This window comes from Pseudophryne corroboree, chromosome 9 (genome assembly GCF_028390025.1).
Source record: "Pseudophryne corroboree isolate aPseCor3 chromosome 9, aPseCor3.hap2, whole genome shotgun sequence".
Classification (NCBI taxonomy): Eukaryota; Metazoa; Chordata; class Amphibia; order Anura; family Myobatrachidae; genus Pseudophryne; species Pseudophryne corroboree.
Genome location: NC_086452.1, coordinates 93,295,811 through 93,314,473, shown reverse-complemented (window position 1 = coordinate 93,314,473; position 18,663 = coordinate 93,295,811). Strand labels below are relative to the sequence as shown.

The 18,663-nt window shown below is 47.5% G+C and overlaps 1 protein-coding gene across 2 annotated transcripts in view; it reads left to right on the top strand.

Moving 5' to 3' along the window:
- The window catches only part of NDC1 (NDC1 transmembrane nucleoporin), a 92,513-nt gene that overhangs the window by 48,441 nt on the left and 25,409 nt on the right, over nucleotides 1-18,663 (top strand). The window contains exons 12-14 of one of the 2 annotated variants that reach the window (XM_063939616.1): nucleotides 12,580-12,627; nucleotides 14,178-14,423; nucleotides 14,657-14,772. In XM_063939616.1, coding sequence (XP_063795686.1) covers nucleotides 12,580-12,627; nucleotides 14,178-14,423; nucleotides 14,657-14,772 — 410 coding nt within the window. The remainder of the gene's footprint in view (nucleotides 1-12,579; nucleotides 12,628-14,177; nucleotides 14,424-14,656; nucleotides 14,773-18,663) is intronic. The other variant, XM_063939617.1, reaches the window with a different exon arrangement.

Genomic DNA, 18,663 nt, shown 5'->3' with positions numbered 1-18,663 from the left:
CACACTCTACACGTAAGGTAGGTCCTTCATGGGCAGCACAACAGGGAGCTTCAGCAGAACAGATATGTACGGCAGCCACATGGTCTTCCATAAACACATACATCAGACATTATGCCTTGGATACTTTTGTCTCTCATGACCCAGACTTCGGGCGTAAGATCTTCCTGTGTAATCAGGAGCGTCCCCACCACTAAAATTGGCTTTGGGAATCCCAATGTTATCCTGTGGATAATCCTGTGGACCCAGCCAGAGAAATAGATGTTATGGTAAGAACTTACCATTGATAACGTGATTTCTCTTATGTCCACAGGGATCCCACCCTGACGCACCTGATTTGAGGATCTAGGCAATCGCTAAACCTCTTCTTGTATGGAAGGGTGTGCATGTTTGTTCTTATCACCTAAACAGGTCTCTACCTGATGCTCCTGCCTAAATCGCTGTGGAAAGAACTGATCTGACTGAGTCAGTGGGTGGGACTATATGGTGAGGCCCCGATGCATCCTGGGGGGCCAGAAAGCTCGTGACCGTGTTGGTGCCATTTCCGCTGTCGCTCAACCATATCCCAATGTTATCCTGTGGATACCTGTGGACATAAGAGAAATCACGTTATCAACGGTAAGTTCTTACCATAACGTCTATTTTGGCACCTTCCTCTGCTTAATGCAGCAGCAGCAGCAAGCACACACAGCTCCTCCTGACTCAAAAGACACGCTGGAAAAATGTTACAGGTTGTAGCAAAGGGGGAGAGCCGCTATTGTACACAATCTGTGTCCTATACAGGACAGAAATCATTAGTGTTTCACTGTCATATAGTAAGCTGACAGCCTCACTGGGGCTGTGTAGCTGGGGTGTGCTGGTCTTCTCTCTCTGTATGTCTCTCATACAGTAAGGGCAGGCTTGCTAAGTATTACTGTCTGTGTATGTCATTGTGATTACTGTAAACATGGGTAAACACAAACTATGCAGTGTATGTCACACCAGATTCTCTCCCCTATCACCTGATTCTGTTTCATGTGAACAATGCAGCCAATCTTCACAGCTCAGTGAAGGGGCTGGGGGAGAGGGACCAGAGCCATCCTGGTTAGGGGCTCTTAAGACTGATGTCTGATATGTCATCACAACGCACTTTTAATGTTCAGAAAACTCGGCTACTACAGCAGACTTAGGGCAGATGCTACACAGCCGCCCCCCCTCTCTAACCACAGACGCGTGGTTTACCTGCTCTACTCTCTCTGATTCAGATGAGGAAATACAGGAGGATGGGGAGGACTTGGTTCCCGTTAGTGAGGATTCCGCTTCTGCTCAGGGTATTGAACCCCTCATCCTAGCTGTACGGGACATGGTAAAGCTCCCTCTAGAGGACGCTGCATCACAGCAGTCTTTTTTTTCTTTACACGAAACAAGCCTAATGTCCCTTTCCCTGATTCTGCAGAGGTAGATGACCTATTTAAATTAGTCTGGGAAAATCCAAGATTTTTGCACACTTTCCCATTTGCTCCTGAAGGTAGGAAATTTTGGGAAGAGCCCCTGGGAATTGACGTCTTAGGCTCTCGACTGTCAAAAAAGGCGTGCTGCCTGCCCCAGACTCCGTTACCTTAAAGGACCCTGGGGACAGAAAGATAGACTTTAGTGTAGTCTCTATCTACACAACAGCAGGTGTATCGCAAAGGCCGGTCATAGCGAGTTCCGGATGACCCATGCCATTCATACCTGGGCTACTCTGTTTCAGGAGTGCCTCTCCAGGGATATGCCTCTTACACTACGGTGACTCTCCTGAAGCACATTTAGGACACTGCATGCGTCCTGTGTGACTCGCTCAAGGAGATGGGCAATATTAATGCTAGGAAGTCTGCCATGGCGTGCAGGGCCTTGTGGTTGTGTCAGTGGATAGCGGACACAGAATCCAAGTGCAGTGTGGAATACGTGGATTTCCAAAGTCACTGCAGGGAAATCTACGTTTCTCCCCTCTGGGGCCCCGCCAGCTAGGCGTTCCTAACCGGGGCCATCTGTTAAGTCCTTTTGGTCTAACAGATTTCGTTCTAGGGCAAGGGGTGCTTCCAATGCGACTAGAGGCACCAGAGGTAAGACCAAAAGACCTGCAAACTTTGGTTTTCAGGAACAGAGTACCAGTTCTGCTTCCACTACGTCCTCAGCATGATGGTACCCACCCACCCCGAGGGGATCTCGAGGTGGGAGCTCTCGACTGCGTCACTTCAGCCGCGTCTGGGAGGTTTCCTGCCAGGATACCTGGGTCAGAGATCTCATTTCTCAGGGCTACAAGCTGGAGTTCGATGGTGGGCCTCCCCAACGGTTTTTCAAATCAAGCTTTGGAGGTTACGTTGCAATAGGCCATCCAAAAGTTGGTCTAGTGCCACATCACTGTTCAAGTACCAATACCACAACGAGGCAGGTGTTATTACTCCAACCTGTTTGTGGTACCGAAGCCGAATAGTTCGATAAGGCCCATTTTGAATCTAAAGTCCTTGAACCCTTACCTAAACATTTTCAAGTTCAAAATGGAATCCTTGGAAGAACAGGAATTCATGGTTTCCTTGGATATCAAGGAAGCCTACTTTCATATTCTTATTTGGCCACCTCATCAGGCTTATCTGAGGTTTGCCCTGCTGGACGACCACTACCCTTTGGCCTATCCACAGCTCCAAGGGTATTCACAAAGGTAATGGCGGAGATGATGATCCAGCTGCGGTTCGAGGGGGTCAATGTTGTCCCTTACCTGCACAACCTTCTGATAAAAGCACGATTCAGGGAGCTTTTGTTGCTCCATGTCGAACGCACTATCCAACTTCTGTCACATCATGGGTGGATTCTCAATTTACAGAAGTCCCACTTGGAGCCAACTCGGCGGCTCCCTTTCCTGGGGATGTTACTGGATACTGTGGTCCAGAAGGTGTTCCTCCCGGAGGACGAAGAGAGAACACTTCAGGAGATGGTCCGCATGGTACTCCGACCTGCTCTAGTTTCCATCCATCTCTGCATTAGATATTTGGGGAAGATGGTCGCCTTATACGATGCAATCCAATATCTGAGGTACCATGCCAGAACATTTCAATTGGATCTCCTGAGCAAGTGGTCCGGATCACATCTACAGATGCACCGGATGATACAGCTGTCACCTCAGGCCAGGATTTCCCTCCTGTTGTGGCTTCAGTCCTCCAAACTCCTGGAAAGCTGGCGTTTCGGGATTCAGGATTGGATCCTCCTCACAACGGATGAGTCTACGAGGTTGGGGAGCTGTCACCAAAGGGGCGCAGCTCCAGGGCAGGTGGTCAGCCCACGAAGCCGCTTTCCTGATCAACATTCTGGAACTTTGTCGATCTACAATGCTCTGCTGCAGGCATCTCCCCTGCTCAGGGATCACGCAATCCAAGTACAGTCGGACAAAGCCACAGCAGTGGCGTACATCAATCTGCAAGGAGGGACAAAAAGCAGAGCCTGCATGCGAGAGGTGTCAAAGATACTCCTCTGGGCGGAGAGAAATGCAAGCGCAATGTCCGCAATCTTCATTCCGAGAGTGGACGGCTGGGAAGTGAACTTCCTGAGTCGTCACGATCTCCACCTGGGGGAGTGGGGGCTCCACTATCAGGTGTTTCAGCAGATCGACCGGTGGGGCTGCCCACAAATAGACATGATGGCTTCTCGTCTCCAAAAAGCTCCACTGGTATTGCTCATTAACCAGGGACCCTCAAGCGAGGGCAGTGGATGCACGGACGTCGCCTTGGCCTTACCAGCTGGTCTACCGGTTTCCTTCGATTCCGTTGCTCCCAAGGGTGCTCAAGCGAATTAGGAATCAAGAGTCCAGGCAATTCTAATTGCTCCAGATTGGCCTCGGAGGGTGTGGTACGCGGATCTTCTGGACATGTCCGTCGAAGACCCTTGGCCTCTACCACTAAGAAGAGATCTTCGTCAACAAGGACCGTTCGTCTACCCGGACTTGCGGCGACGTCGTTTGACGGCATGAAGGTTGAGCGGAACATCCTAGCTCACAAGGGCCTTTCCAAGAAGGTTATTGCTACCATGGTTCAGGCCATGAAACCTGTGACGTCAAAACACTATCATCATATCTGGAGAAGACTTGTCTCCTGGTGCGAGGAACGCACGTATCAACCTACAGAGTTCCACTTGGGACGTTTCTTGCGTTTCCTGCAGGCTGGTGTGGGTAAGGTCTTACGTCTGGGTTCTGTTAAGGTCCATGTTTCGGCGCTCTCCATTTTTTTTTCCAGAAGAAATTGGCAGTGTTGCCAGAAGTTCAGACCTTCTTGCAAGGGGTACTCCACATACAGTACAACCTCCTGTTGCCGCCTACGGCACCCTGGGATTTCAATTTGGTGTTTGAATTTCTACAGTCATTCTGGTTTGAACCTCTGACGGTAGAAGACAAGTACCTCACATGGAAGACAGTGGTGTTGCTGGCCCTGGCTTCTGCTCGACGTGTCTCATAATTGGGGGCCTTATCGTGTAAAAGTCCGTACTTGGCCTTTTACGAGGACAGAGCGGAGCTCAGGACTAGACAGCAGTGCCTGCCGAAGGTTGTCTCTGCATTTCACCTGACTCAACCTATTGTGGTTCCATCAAGTTCTGACACCTCTGCTCCTCCAGAGGCATTGGATGCTGTGCGAGCCTTGAAGATCTATGTCAAGCGGACGGCTCGGATCAGAAAGACGGATTCCTTGTTCGTGCTCTATGATGCACAGAAATAGGGTTGTCCTGCTTCAAAGCAGTCCATTGCTCGTTGGCTTAGGCTTACTATCCAACCGGCCTATGTCTCGACAGCCTTACCTGTTCCTAAGTCTCTGAAGGCCCATTCTACAAGATCGGTGGGCTCTTCCTACTCGGCTGCCCGTGAAGTCTCTGCCTTGCAACTATGCTGAGCTGCTACCTGGTCGGGGAAGAACCCTTTTGTGAAGTTCTACAAGTTTGATACCCTGGCCAAAGAGAATACCCAGTTTAGGCAGTCGGTGCTGCAGATGTCTCCGCACGTTCCCGTCCGTTCTGGGAACTTTGGGACGTCTTCATCGTACTGAGGGGGTCATTCCGAGTTGATCTAAGCTCCGGAGTGCAGTGCTCAGAATGCCGCGTCTTCTGGCAGGGCACTCTGTCCACGCGCGGAGTACCGGAGCAGCCCTGTACTTCAGCGCTAACCACTAGGAAGCATCTTTGAATTTCCCGCCTAGCAGAGAGACGGGGGGCGGAGCTACGCTCCAAAGCATTTGTCTCGTCTTCTTCTCTTTGTTTCTAACAGTTCACTACTGTAACTGTGGTGGTGATGATGGTTGTTGGGGTTTTCTTTTATTTATTTTTAATTACTGACAATGACTGGCAGAGGCACTTCTTCCAAGGCTTCTCAGAAGCTATATACTTGTAAGAAGTGCTCTGCAAAGTTCACGCAACAGAATGAGGGTTCATTATATTGTGGTAACTATGAAGTAACTTCTCCAGCACCTGCAACTATGCAGGATCCCACTCCACCATGGCTGGTTCAATTGTTCGGAGTCATGACAGATCTGTCGGCGAAGCTGGCAGCTTCCCGTAAAGATAGAGAAGAATCCAGAGCTCAGACTTCTCTATCTGAACCAGAGTGGGTGCACTGTCAAGCCAGGTCAGTAGAGAAGTTACGCAAGTCTGTGGGGGCATCTAAATCCCCCAACTCTTTTTCTACACAGGCTGTCTCCAAAAAGACAGTTACCAGCAGTTTTGCAGTCGGACGACTCAGACATGGAAGATATCCGTCCGTTAGAGGAGGGCGAGGCTCTGATACAGAGAGAATTAAGGATGACACGGATATTGAATCAGACTGCTTAGATGCTCTCATACTGGCAGTGCGCCAGGTGTTACGAATTACAGAGTCTGATCCGACTCCTCCACAGCCACTTTTTGTTTGTTTTTTTTTGCTTCTTTTTTTTTTTTTTTTACAAAAAAAACAAGAGTGCAAGCTCCTTTCCTATTTCCTCGGAAATAGATGATCATTTTGCACTAGTATGGAAGCACCCTGATAGGAAATTCCAAGTTACGCGTAGACTCTTACTGTCGTATCCTTTCCCAGAGGAAAATAGAGCTAAGTGGGAGAACCCTCCTCTTGTAGATCCCTCTCTATCTAGATTGTCAAAGAAGACTGTCTTACCGGTGGCTAGCGCTACCTTGTTAAAGGAGCAAGCAAGACCGCAGGTTAGAAAGTACTTTAAAGTCTATTTACACAGCAGCAAGGATACTTGTTCGTCCTACTCTGGTTGGTATGTGGGTTAACAAGGCAATAGAAGCCTGGGCAGAACAATTGGTAACAGGTTTACAATCTGGTCTCCCTACAGATCAATTGATTACTCTGGCAGAACATATCAGAGTCTGCGGTATATTTGGGGGGAAGCATCCAAGGATGCAGAAAGCATCGGATCCAGGATATCGGCCTTGTCTATTTCAGCTCGCCGTGCGCTCTTGCTTAAGCAGTGGCAAGCGGATGCGGATTCCAAGAAGGTGGTAGAAGCAATACCGTATAATGGTGAGTTCCTGTTTGGTCAGGAACTGGACACTCTAATCACTAAGGCCACGGGAGGGAAGTCAACATATCTTCCTTCAGCAGCTCCTCCCATAAATACTTACTCTGGACCGTCTTTTTGGTCTCCGTCAAAGTTCAGAGGATGTGCTAGAGGTGGAGCCACCTCTTACAGAGGTGGCAGAGGACGTGGTCGTGCCACAGCTGCGTTACAGATGGGCCCTAAACCAGCCACTAAGCCCGCCGCATAATGGGCTCCGCTCCCGCCTGGGTAAGAGACATTATTACTCGGGAATACAGACTCGAGTTTCAGTTACATCCTCCTCCAAGATATTTTACGACAAGTTTACCAGTTTCACAGGAGCATCGGGATTTTCTTCTCTTGGCGATGCAGAATCTCCTGGAGAAGGGTGGTATCGTTCCTGTACCTTTACACCAGCAGAAACAGATTTTATTCCAGTCCGTGGTGCGAAGCCGGACGGCTCGATAAGACCCATTCTGAATTTAGAGTCTCAATCCTTTTTTGAGAACAGTCCAATTCAAGATGGAGTCTCTGCGGTCAGTCATAAATGGTCTAGAAGCAGGGGACTTTATGGTGTCAATAGACATCAGAGATGCCTACCTCCATATCCCGATTTGGCCGCCCCATCAGAGTTTTCTCCGTTTTGCGCTAAAGGATTTAAATTTTCAATTCCAAGCATTGCCTTTCGGTCTCTTCAGCACCTCGAGTTTTCACAAAGGTGATGGCAGTAATGATGGCGCAATTACGATCACAGGGGGTCAACATTGTCCCCTACTTAGAGACGTTAGTAGACGATATGGGAACAGCACAAGATTTTCTCTGGAGACACGGTTGGATCATAAATATCCAAAAGTCTCGGTTACAACCGACACAGCAGCTTCAATTCCTAGGGATGATCATGGATTTACTTCAGAAGATATTTCTCCCTCAGGACAAGATTCAATCCATTCAAGAGTTAGTTCGATTGGTCTTACAACATCGCAGAGTTTCAATTCATCTTTGCATTTGTCTTCTGCGGAAGATGGTATCGGCGTTCAAAGCGGTACAGTACGTGAGGTTCCACTCCAGACCATTTCAACTAGATCTCCTTTCCAAATGGTCCGATTTGCATCTTTTTATGCATCAGAAGGTTCAGCTAAACCCCAGAACTGGTCTGTCATTGCTTTGGTGGCTGAAGATGGCGAATCTGTCAAAGGGCAGGGACTTTGCTTTCCTGAATTGGGTCCTTCTCACGACTGATGCCAGCCTCCGCAGCTGGGGAGCGGTAACTCTAGATTGCCAATTCCAGGGTCTTTGTACTTTCCAAGAACAGACTCTACCTATCAATATTCTGGATCTTCGAGCTGTCTACAACGCTCTCCTGTTGGCCAGTCTTCTCCTACAAGGATGAGCAGTATGTGTGCAGTCAGACCGTGGCATACATAAATCGCCAATGGGGAACACGCAGCAGAGCTGATATGAAGGTCACCAAGATCCTCTTATGGGCCGAGAGGTATGCAGTAGCAATATCGGCGGTGTTCATACCAGGAGTGGAGAACTGGGAGGTCGATTACCTAAGACATTAGGATATGCATCCAGGCGAATGGGAACTAAATCTGCAGGTTTTTCAGCAACTGGTTCGTTGATGGGGACTCCCGCAGATCGATCTCATGGCGTCCAGAAAGAACCACAATCTTCCTCGGTATTGCTCTCACACCAGAGGCGGAGGCGGTCGACGCATTGATGATCCCTTGGACTTTCCAATTTGTGTACCTGTTTCCACCGTTTCCCCTATTGCCACGTCTTCTCAAGAAAATCAAACGGGAAACCATCAGAGTTCTACTCGTGGCTCCAGACTGGCCTCGAAGAACTTGGTACAGCGATCTCCTTCAGTTACTCATAGACAACCCGTGGCCGCTACCTCTGAGACAGGATTTGCTGTCACAAGGTCCTTTCGTTTATCTGGATTTACAGCGGATACATTTGACAGCGTGGTTGTTGAGAGGGAACTTTTAAGACAAAACGACATCCCAACACCAGCAATTCCTGCTATGAGTGCTAGAAAGGAGGTCACTTCTAGACACTATTACCGAATTTGGAGGTCATATATCTCATGGTGTGAACAGCGTCCTTTCTCGCCTACTTCCTTTAGGTTGGCCAGACTTCTCCTTTTCCTCCAGGCTGGCTTCTCGGCGAGTTTGAGCCTAGGGTCACTAAAGGTTCAAATTTCCACCCTGTCAATTTTTTTCCAAAGAAAATTGGCCTTACTGCCTGTGGTATAGGCTTTTCTTCAGGGGGTTATCCGCCTTAAGCCACAGCTCCCTGGGATCTGGATACGGTTCTTTCATTTTTGCAATCATCCCTATTTAAGCTCTGTGTAATCGGTGGAGCTCAAATTACTTAGGTGGGGTTACTGTTGGCTCTGGCCTTGGCTTGGAGGTTCTCTGAGTTGGGAGCTCTCTCTTGCCTTCCTCCGTATTTGATCTTCCATGAGGACAGAGCGGAACTTCGCACTTGCAGATCTTTTTTAACTAAGGTTGTTTCAGCCTTTCATATTAATCAGCCTATTGTGGTTCCAGTACTCTGACGACTCTCCCTCTTCAAGATCCCTGGACATTGTTCGGGCCCTGCAGCTTTATGTAGAGAGAACCACTACTTTGCGCAAGACGGATGCTCTTTTTGTGCTCTATGATGCCGCCAAGCCTGGATGGCCGGCCTCAAAACGGATATTAGCACGTTGGATCAGATTTATTTGACAGGCCTATCTAGCAGCATCGCTACCTCCGCCTACTTCGGTCTCCGCTTATTCCACTAGGTCAGTGGGTTCTTCCTTTGCAGTTACTAGAGGTGTTTCCTTGACGCAGTTCTGTAGAGCTGCAACTTGGTTGGTGAAACGTACGTTTATCAAGTTCTACAAGTTTGATACTTTGTGGCTTCAGCTGCTCAGTTTGGCCGAGCGGTTTTACAGGACTCAGCGCTTTCCCGCTTGTAATGGGAGCTCTGGGATGTCGCAGCCGTAATGACCTTCCAGTGTCCCCTAGTGGATGAAGGAGAAAACGGGATTTTGGTACTTACCGGTAAATCCATTTCTCCGATTCCACAGGGGACACTGGACGCTGGGCATCTTTGGGTTTAGTTTCTCCAGTGTGGTAGAATTTTCTCCACAGTTCTTTACATTAATGTTGACAGATGACCATGACAATTGTTCTTATTTGTTTATACTGTTCTCGTTCTTTCTCCTCCTCCTCCTCCTCATCCTCCTCTGTCGTGTTGTATCTAGCCGTCTCCTCTCTGGCTCAGTTTTCAGAACTGGTCTGTAGTGGGGTTCATAGAGGGGAGGAGCCAGTCACTTCAAAGAATTTAAAGTGATTGCTGCACTTGTCCAACGTAATGACCTTCCAGTGTGCCCTGTGCAATTGGAGAAATGGATTTACCGGTAAGTACCAAAATCCTGTTTTTTTCCATAGGTAGGCTGTCTGCGTGTGTTTTTAGCTCTGCTCTGGTGTGTGCTACCAGTCTTACACACCTAAAGACAAGAATAGATACAACAAATATAAACTTTCCTAGTACACACAGCGCAAACAAAAAAGGGGGAGAAATTACGTTCCTGATTGGATGTGCGGACTCAGATGTCTCTGTCCAGCCTTCCAAGTGTGTAGAATCCAACTCGTGGTATTTCAATATGAAACAGAAAAAATATAAAAGTACAACCAATGTGTAATATTTCACAACAATAAATGGATCAAAAAAGTGTCTTTGAATGAGTAGACTTAGATATCCAGATCCAGCGTACCCCACTCACTCAGTGATAGGTGGATATATGCATATAAAGGTATCTTTATGCCATCAAATGTCGTGTCTATTCACCCTTGGAGTACGTTGAAAAGACAGATAGGAAGGGGAAAAATCATCAATATGTAGAGCGTACCCGAAAACTCACAGGAAAAAGAGGGATATGAAACATATAAAGGTTTCTTTCAATTGTCTATTAGACCGAAACGCGTTGATTATACTACAAGGAGTGTGAGTAGCCATTTTTAATTGAATCCATGTGGACTTTGCTTTTTACACCAAGTTTTTTTGCTGACATTGTAAAAATAATTTTTACTGGATTTTTTTCCTTTTTATGTATGTGTTGTATTTTTGTACACTCCTCTGTGGAGTTTGTGGAGCCCAATAAATTTTTATTTTTATGGAAAACCACGACCTGGAATGAGATTACCTGACCAATTGTACAAAGATACCTTGATAGGAACGGCGCATGATTTACACGTGTGAGTCTTGGTACGCTATATATGAAAACTTTCTGCACCCTTGAAAAAGATACCTTGATGTGTTTATCACTGGTGGTGTTGCTGTGAGTGTTGGGGTACGCCACCCTATTTGCAATATCTTGCTATAAGGCTTAATACACCATTTAATTTGCTGCTCTATTTAGTGTAAGTTCAGCACATATTACTTCTCCTGTATTTTAAATTTGGCATCCAAATAGGAGATTAATTCATTAGATCTCTATATCAATTGATACATACTACACATTGGTTTCTTTTCTTCTTGCTCCATTTCCCTATGTCAAAACTTTGAGGATATATGGTATAATTTAGAAGACAGAATTACTTACCAAGACAACCAAGTAAAGATACCTTGATAGGAATTGTTCCACATCATCAAGAGTGAGTTTGGGTACGCTGTGTGCAACTGAATAACACACTTGAAAGAAACCTTTATATGTTTCATATCCCTCTTTTTCCTGTGAGTTTTCGGGTACGCTCTACATATTGATGATTTTTCCCCTTCCTATCGGTCTTTTCAACGCACTCCAAGGGTGAATAGACACGACATTTGATGGCATAAAGATACCTTTATATGCATATATCCACCTATCACTGAGTGAGTGGGGTACGCTGGATCTGGATATCTAAGTCTACTCATTCAAAGACACTTTTTTTGATCCATTTATTGTTGTGAAATATTACACATTGGTTGTCCTTTTATATTTTTTCTGTTTCATATTGAAATAACACGAGTTGGATTCTACACACTTGGAAGGCTGGACAGAGACATCCGAGTCCGCACATCCAATCAGGAACGTAATTTCTCCCCCTTTTTTGTTTGCGCTGTGTGTACTAGGAAGGTTTATATTTGTTGTATCTATTCTTGTCTTTAAATGTGGTGACATTTATTTTAAACCATCAAGTACTATAGCTGCATTGCGCCACTTGAGGCACTTTCCTATTTCTCTGTTGTAGTCTTACACACCTGCTCGTTTTCCACATTGTCATTTCAGGAGTGGTAGTTTTCAGTCCCAAATCTCCAGGCTGTGGGTCCTGTCAGACTCCTGTTTATCTTTGCCTCTTATTACATTTTCACTTCCTTTAACAAATCGCACCTGAGGCTATTGGGACTGGAGTGGATAATTAGCCCAACTTTAATGTTGTCCACATCAATAGTGGACAAACACACTGAAGTCATCTGCAGTGACGTTAAGGGCCTCCAATTATTAGGCTTGTCTTGTGTGTGTGTGTGTGTGTGTGTGTGTGTGTGTGCGTGCTCAGTAATGTGCCTATTAATGAAATACTGCTAATTTTTGTACGTGTATTCCATTATCCATGTAATTTAGAGAAGGACAAAAATGGCCTACAATATTGGGTGGTATCCTATTAGCTGCGGTAGAACATCGGGTGAATTTTTTTTTTAAATTTTTTTTATTTGTCAGGTTATCCTATTAGATCGCCCGTTCAGTGAAACCTGTGTGTTTTTCGTGAGACACAGGGCTGTTTCCAGAGATTTGGTTTTGTCTGCCCGAGGCAGGTGAAACAGAATCCGTGATGAGCCGCGGCTCGCACCGGCTTATCAGGGCTAGTAGGATAGCCCCCGGCGAGACCTTTAGCGCAGCTAATAGGATACCGCCCATTGTGTTATTTTGTTGTAGTGTGTCTACACAACATTTAGTGCATATATAATTTATTTTAAAAAATGACAGTTGGGCTGGATAAAGTAGTGCACCTAATATAATAATAATCAACTCCCTAGTCAGACTTCTCACAAGCTGTCTTATGCTCATCTCTCTCAGGTCAGTGCACTTTCCATACTGCAGGGCTCCATGCTCAGAATCTCTCAGGTCAGTGCACTTTCCATACTGCAGGGCTCCATGCTCAGTATCGCCCAGGCCAGTGCTCTTACTACACTGCAGGGCTCCATGCTCAGTATCGCCCAGGCCAGTGCCCTTACTACACTGCAGGGCTCCAAGCTCAGAATCGCCAGTGCCCTTACCATACTGCAGGTCTCCGAATCGCTCAGGCCAGTGCCCTTACCACACTGCAGGGCTCCATGCTGAGGATCTCCCAGGACAGTGCCCTTACTACACTACACTGCAGGGCTCCATGCTCAGAATTTCCCAGGCCAGTGCCCTTCCCACACTGCAGGGCTCCAAGGGCAGAATCGCCCATGCCAGTGCCCTTCCCACACTGCAGGGCTCCAAGCTCAGAATCGCCCATGCCAGTGCCCTTACCATACTGCAGGTCTCCATGCTCAGGATATCCCAGGACAGTGCCCTTACCATACTGCAGGTCTCTATGCTCAGAATCTCTCAGACCAGTGCCCTTCCCACACTGCAGGGCTCCATGCTCAGAATCTCTCAGGCCAGTGCCCTTACTACACTACACTGCAGGGCTCCATGCTCAGAATTTCCCAGGCCAGTGCCCTTCCCACACTGCAGGGCTCCAAGGTCAGAATCACCCATGCCAGTGCCCTTACCATACTGCAGGTCTCCATGTTCAGGATCTCCCTGGACAGTGCCCTTACCATACTGCAGAGCTCCATGTTCAGGATCTCCCAGGACAGTGCCCTTACCATACTGCAGGGCTCCATGTTCAGGATCTCCCAGGACAGTGCCCTTACCATACTGCAGGGCTCCATGTTCAGGATCTCCCAGGACAGTGCCCTTACCATACTGCAGGGCTTCATGCTCAGAATCGCCCAGGCCAGTGCCCTTACCATACTGCAGGGCTCCATGCTCAGAATCGCCCAGGCCAGTGCCCTTCCCACACTGCAGGGCTCCATGTTCAGAAGTTCAGAATCTCCCAGACCAGTGCGCTTGCCAGACTGCAGGGCTCCATGCTGAGAATCTCCCAGGCCAGTGCCCTTGCCACACTGCAGGGCTCCATGCTCAGGATCGCTCAGACCAGTGCCCTTACTACACTGCAGGGCTCCAAGCTCAGAATCTCCAGTGCCCTTACCATACTGCAGGTTTCCGAATCGCTCAGGATAGTGCCTTTATCACACTGCAGGGCTCCATGCTCATGATCTCCCAGGACAGTGCCCTTACCATACTGCAGGTCTCCATGCTCAGAATCGTTCAGGCCAGTGCCCTTCCCACACTGCAGGGCTCCATGCTGAGAATCGCTCAGGCCAGTGCCCTTGCCACACTGCAGGGTTCCATGCTTAGGATCTCCCAGGCCAGTGCCCTTACCATACTGCAGGGCTCCGTGCTCCGAATCTCTCAGGCCAGTGCCCTTCCCATACTGCAGGGCTCCGTGCTCCGAATCTCTCAGGCCAGTGTCCTTACCACACTGCAGGGCTCCATGCTCCATAAGTACCCTGTTACAGTAAGTATGTTCCTTCTTATAGTGCTTATTTTGTGGCAATTTTGGCCTGATTATTGTTTTGCAGGCTCATCCCTCATTGATGACTCTGTTGACCAGTCACAGAGAGTGATTGCAGCTGCTGAAACGCCCATACCTTCCCGACTAAAGGCCTCTGCTTCTCTCAGAGCTCCTTGGGACGCTGGTAGCCCTTTTGCATCCCCTGCAGTGGGTCACATCTCTGCTTTGCAAGACCAGAATTCGCCATGGCATGGATCTGTCCAGAGCCCCCACCTTATCAGGAGAGGTGCAAAGCTGTGGACATATGGCTCTGGTGAGCACGTGTACATTACATGGCATTAGCAGCTGTACTTATTCTGTCAGTCTCCTGAGTGCAGGTGAATTACTTAGTCCATTTCATGTATTCACCTGTGGTTCTGTTTAACTGACCTGTAGTCCTAGAACGTAATTACATTTGATAACTTCTGTGCACAGAATAAAAGTATCCAGTAGTTGAGAAGGCTTCAAATACTTGTTTTCAGCAAAGCTTTTACATGTCCTTGTTAGACATCCAGAGGAATGGTTCGGAAGTATCTTCTCTCTCCAAGGAGAGCACCAGGCTTGGCAGCAGTAGTGAGGAGCAGAAAGTCCTTTATTCGTGGTTCCAAAACAAACGGGAACAAGTAAGTCGCATTTAATATTCTAAGTGCAAAGGTTTGTACCTGATTGATGTCAATGATGGAACAATTTCTACTGGGAAAACTGGTTAAGAAATGTTTCCCAAGTGGGTGTCTGAGAATAATGGCAAAAACTTTAAGATCTTTTTAGTTTTTAGTTTCTTTACGTGTATTTTGGGTATGCCTTCTATGCTCTAGCAAAGTACCATGTTATCACGTTTGTTACACCATTTGGTTTAACAAATTCTGCAATAGGTTTCTTCAGTTCAGTATTATCTGTGTACCCACGTTCATCCTCCATATATGCGGACACAATTTCCTTAGAGGTTCAGAGGGATTCCGTTCTCCCACCATTGATGGGAACAATGGCTGTCATAGTGACATTTTCTGTAACAGTGGCGTAAGCAGAAACGGGCATACACCTGGTGATAGAATTTCTTTAAAACTTATGTTTCTCCATTAGAATGGTCTTTAAAAACATTTAGAAGACAAAGGTTACTCCAAATAAACAAATGTAATTACGTTTTTAAACTGAATTTTGCAGAAACGGAAGTACTGCCAATCCCTATAGCCCCCCAATAAGTGACATTACTAATTGGAGGGGTATAAGTAAGGGTTTGGCAGTACTTCAGTTCATTCACTGCTGTGAAGGTTACTGACCACTTTGGCTGACACTCTTCTGTTTTTACATTTTTTCTGTTATATTCTATGACAGATTTTTTTTGTATTGAGTCCAGTTCTTTGGTCTAAAAGGTTTTTGTTGAGATATTGGATTATCCCTCCCCTACTTTGGGATTATGCAAATCGCATCTTTTATCTACATTTACTGATTAGAATATCAAGACTGGAAGTGATACATTTATTAAATCCAATAGATTATGGATTGACCCCTGATGAAGTCTTCATGATGAAACGCGTTGGGTTTATGTCTTTCTGTTTCATCTATTTGATGGCTATTCAGCTAAATCCAAGAGACTAATACCTGGAAATTCATGGAAAAAATTGTGTACTGTGGAAACTATTGGTAGTGAATTGTATGACCAATTCTGTGGAAACCATCGGTAGTGAATTGTACAGCCAATTTTATGTATTCCTAAGAAATTTCTTTGTATATTGTGAAATTTTTAGTTTTTGAATCTATTGTCTGATTTTATGTACTTATTGTATACAATTTTATGTACTCTATCTACCGATCTATTTTTTTTCTCTAGCATCCATAAGGGATATTGGTGAGACTTAGTACGATGGGGTATAGACTGGGTCCAAAGGAGCCGGTGCACTTTAAATTTCTTCCACTGGGTGTGCTGGCTCCTCTCCTCTATGCCCCCTCCAACAGGAAGTTTAGAAAAAAGTGCCCTCATGAGAGGATGCACACTCTGGAGCTCCAGCGTTTTTCTTCAGTTTCTTTTTCAATCTTTGTTATTTTCGGTATGCTGTTTGGGCAACAGCATACCTGCACCGTTGGAGTTAGAGGGGGCGGTCACCAGCCTTGCGAGGTGTCAGAGCCGCTTCTCCGCTGCAGGACTAACGTCCTGAGAGGTGGTTGTACAGCGGGGCACTGCCCCTTGGCGGTCACAATCGCAGCACGCCGCACACCCCTAATATTAGCCTGAAGGTGACATCGGTGGCAAGTACAAACCGGGGGCCCCACTAGGGGGGTCCCCCGGTTAATGGTGTGGCAGAACGCAGGGGCGGCATACGGGACCCTCCTGGGGGGGGGCAGTGGTGGGTGGTGGGTAAAACTAGCACTTGTGTGATGCTTTCTACTCATGGGGAGACTTTTGCCAGTATAAAAACTACAGAATCTCCGGCGCCATTACAGGGGACGGAGCTTCCTCAGAGCAGGACCAGCTGCATTTTGGCGCCTTCCTCCGCTTACAGCTGCAGCAGCAGGAACACACAGCTCCTCCAGACACCGCACGTGTCCTGTGTGACTCGCTCAAGGAGAAGGACCACTGCTATGGCAGTGTCGGCGCTCAGGGCTTTGCGGTTGTGTCATTGGATAGCGGATGCAGAATCTAAGCGGAGCGTCAAGTCTCTTCCCTTTTCAGGGGAATGGCTCTTCAGGGTAAAATTGGATACCTGGAATTCTAAAGTTACTGCGGGGAAATCCATGTTTCTCCCCTCTGGGGCCCCACTGGCTAGGCGTTCCTACCCGGGTCTGTTTACCCAGTCCTTTCGGTCTAACGTATTTAATTGTAGGGCCAGAGGTGCCTCCAACGCGGCTAGAGGCACCAGAGGTAAGACAAGAAAACCAGCGGTCGACAGTTCTCAGGAGAGCACTGGTACTGCTTCCACTAAGGCCTCAGCATGACTGCCCACCCACCTCGAAGGGATCTCGAGGTGGGAACTCTGCTGCATCACTTCAGCCGCATCTGGGAAAGTCCCTGCCAGGATACCTGGTTCAAGGACCTCATTTCTCAGGGCTACAAGCTGGAGTTCGACAGTGCTCCTCCCAAACGATTTTTCAAATCAAACTTACCAGCTTTAGAGGATACGCGTGTTACACTGCAACAGGCCATCCTAAATTTGGTACAATCCCAAGTCATTGTTCCAGGGCCTCTGCAACAAAAGGGACAGGGTTACTACTACAACCTGTTTGTGGTACCGAAACTGGACGGTTCAGTAAGGCCCATTTTGAATCTAAAATCCTCGAACCCTTACCTAAAGGTTTTCAAGTTCAAGATGGAAGTCTTGCAAGCAGTGATTGCAGGCCTGGAAGAACAGGAATTCTCCCTGGATATCGGAGACTCTCATCTCCATATCCCGATTTGGCCACCTCTTTGGCCTTACCAGAGGTTTGCTCTGCTGAATAATCGCTACCAGTTCCAGGCGCTACACTTTGGCCTGTCCACAGCTCCGTAGGTGTTCACGAAGGTGATGGCAGAGATGATGTTCCAGGGGGTCAATGTTGTCCCTTATCTGGATGATCTACTGATCAAAGCAAGATCCAAGGAGCTTTTATTGCTCTATATAGACCGCACTATCCAGCTTCTGTCACACCACAGGTGGATCCTCAATTTACGGAAGTCCCACCTGGAGCCCACTCAGAGGCTCCCATTCCTGGGAATGTTGCTGGATACTGTGGCCCAAAAAGTGTTCCTCCCAGAGGACACTTCAGGAGATGGTCCACATGGTCCTCTGGCCTCCCCAGGTATCCATACATCTTTGCATAAGATTGTTGGGGAAAATGGTTGCCTCGTACGAGGCGATCCAGTATGGAAGGTTCCATGCCAGGACTTTTCAATTTGATCTCCTGAGTATGTAGTCCTGCTCACATCTTCAGATGCACCGGTTAATTTGGCTGTCACCTCAGGCCAGGATTTCTCTCCTGTGGTGGCTGCAGTCCTCCAACCTACTGGAAGGCTGAAGTTTTGGGATTGAAGATTGGATCCTCCTTACGACTAATGCGAGTATGAGAGCATGGGGAGCGGTCACCCAGGGGGCTCAGTTCCAGGGCAGTTGGTCAGCCCACGAAGCCCTCCTTCCGATCAACATTCTGGAACTTCGGGCGATCTACAATGCTCTGCTTCAGGCCTCTCCTCAGGTATCATGCGTTCCAGGTACAGTCTGACAACGCCACAGCACTGGCGTACAAGGAGGTACAGAAAGCAGGGCCTGCATGCGAGAGGTGTCAGATACTCCTCTGGGCAGAAAGAAATGCCACAGCACTGTCCAAAATCTTCATTCCGGGAGTGGACAACTGGGAAGCGGACTTTGAGTCGTCACGATTTCCACCTGGGAGAGTGGGGGCTTCACCATCAGGTGTTTTAGCAGATCATCAACCGGTGGGGTTGCCCACAAATAGACATGATGGCTTCTCGACTCAACAAGAAGCTTCGTTGGTTATTGCTCACGAACCAGGGACACTTGGGTGATGGCAGTAGCTGCACTGAC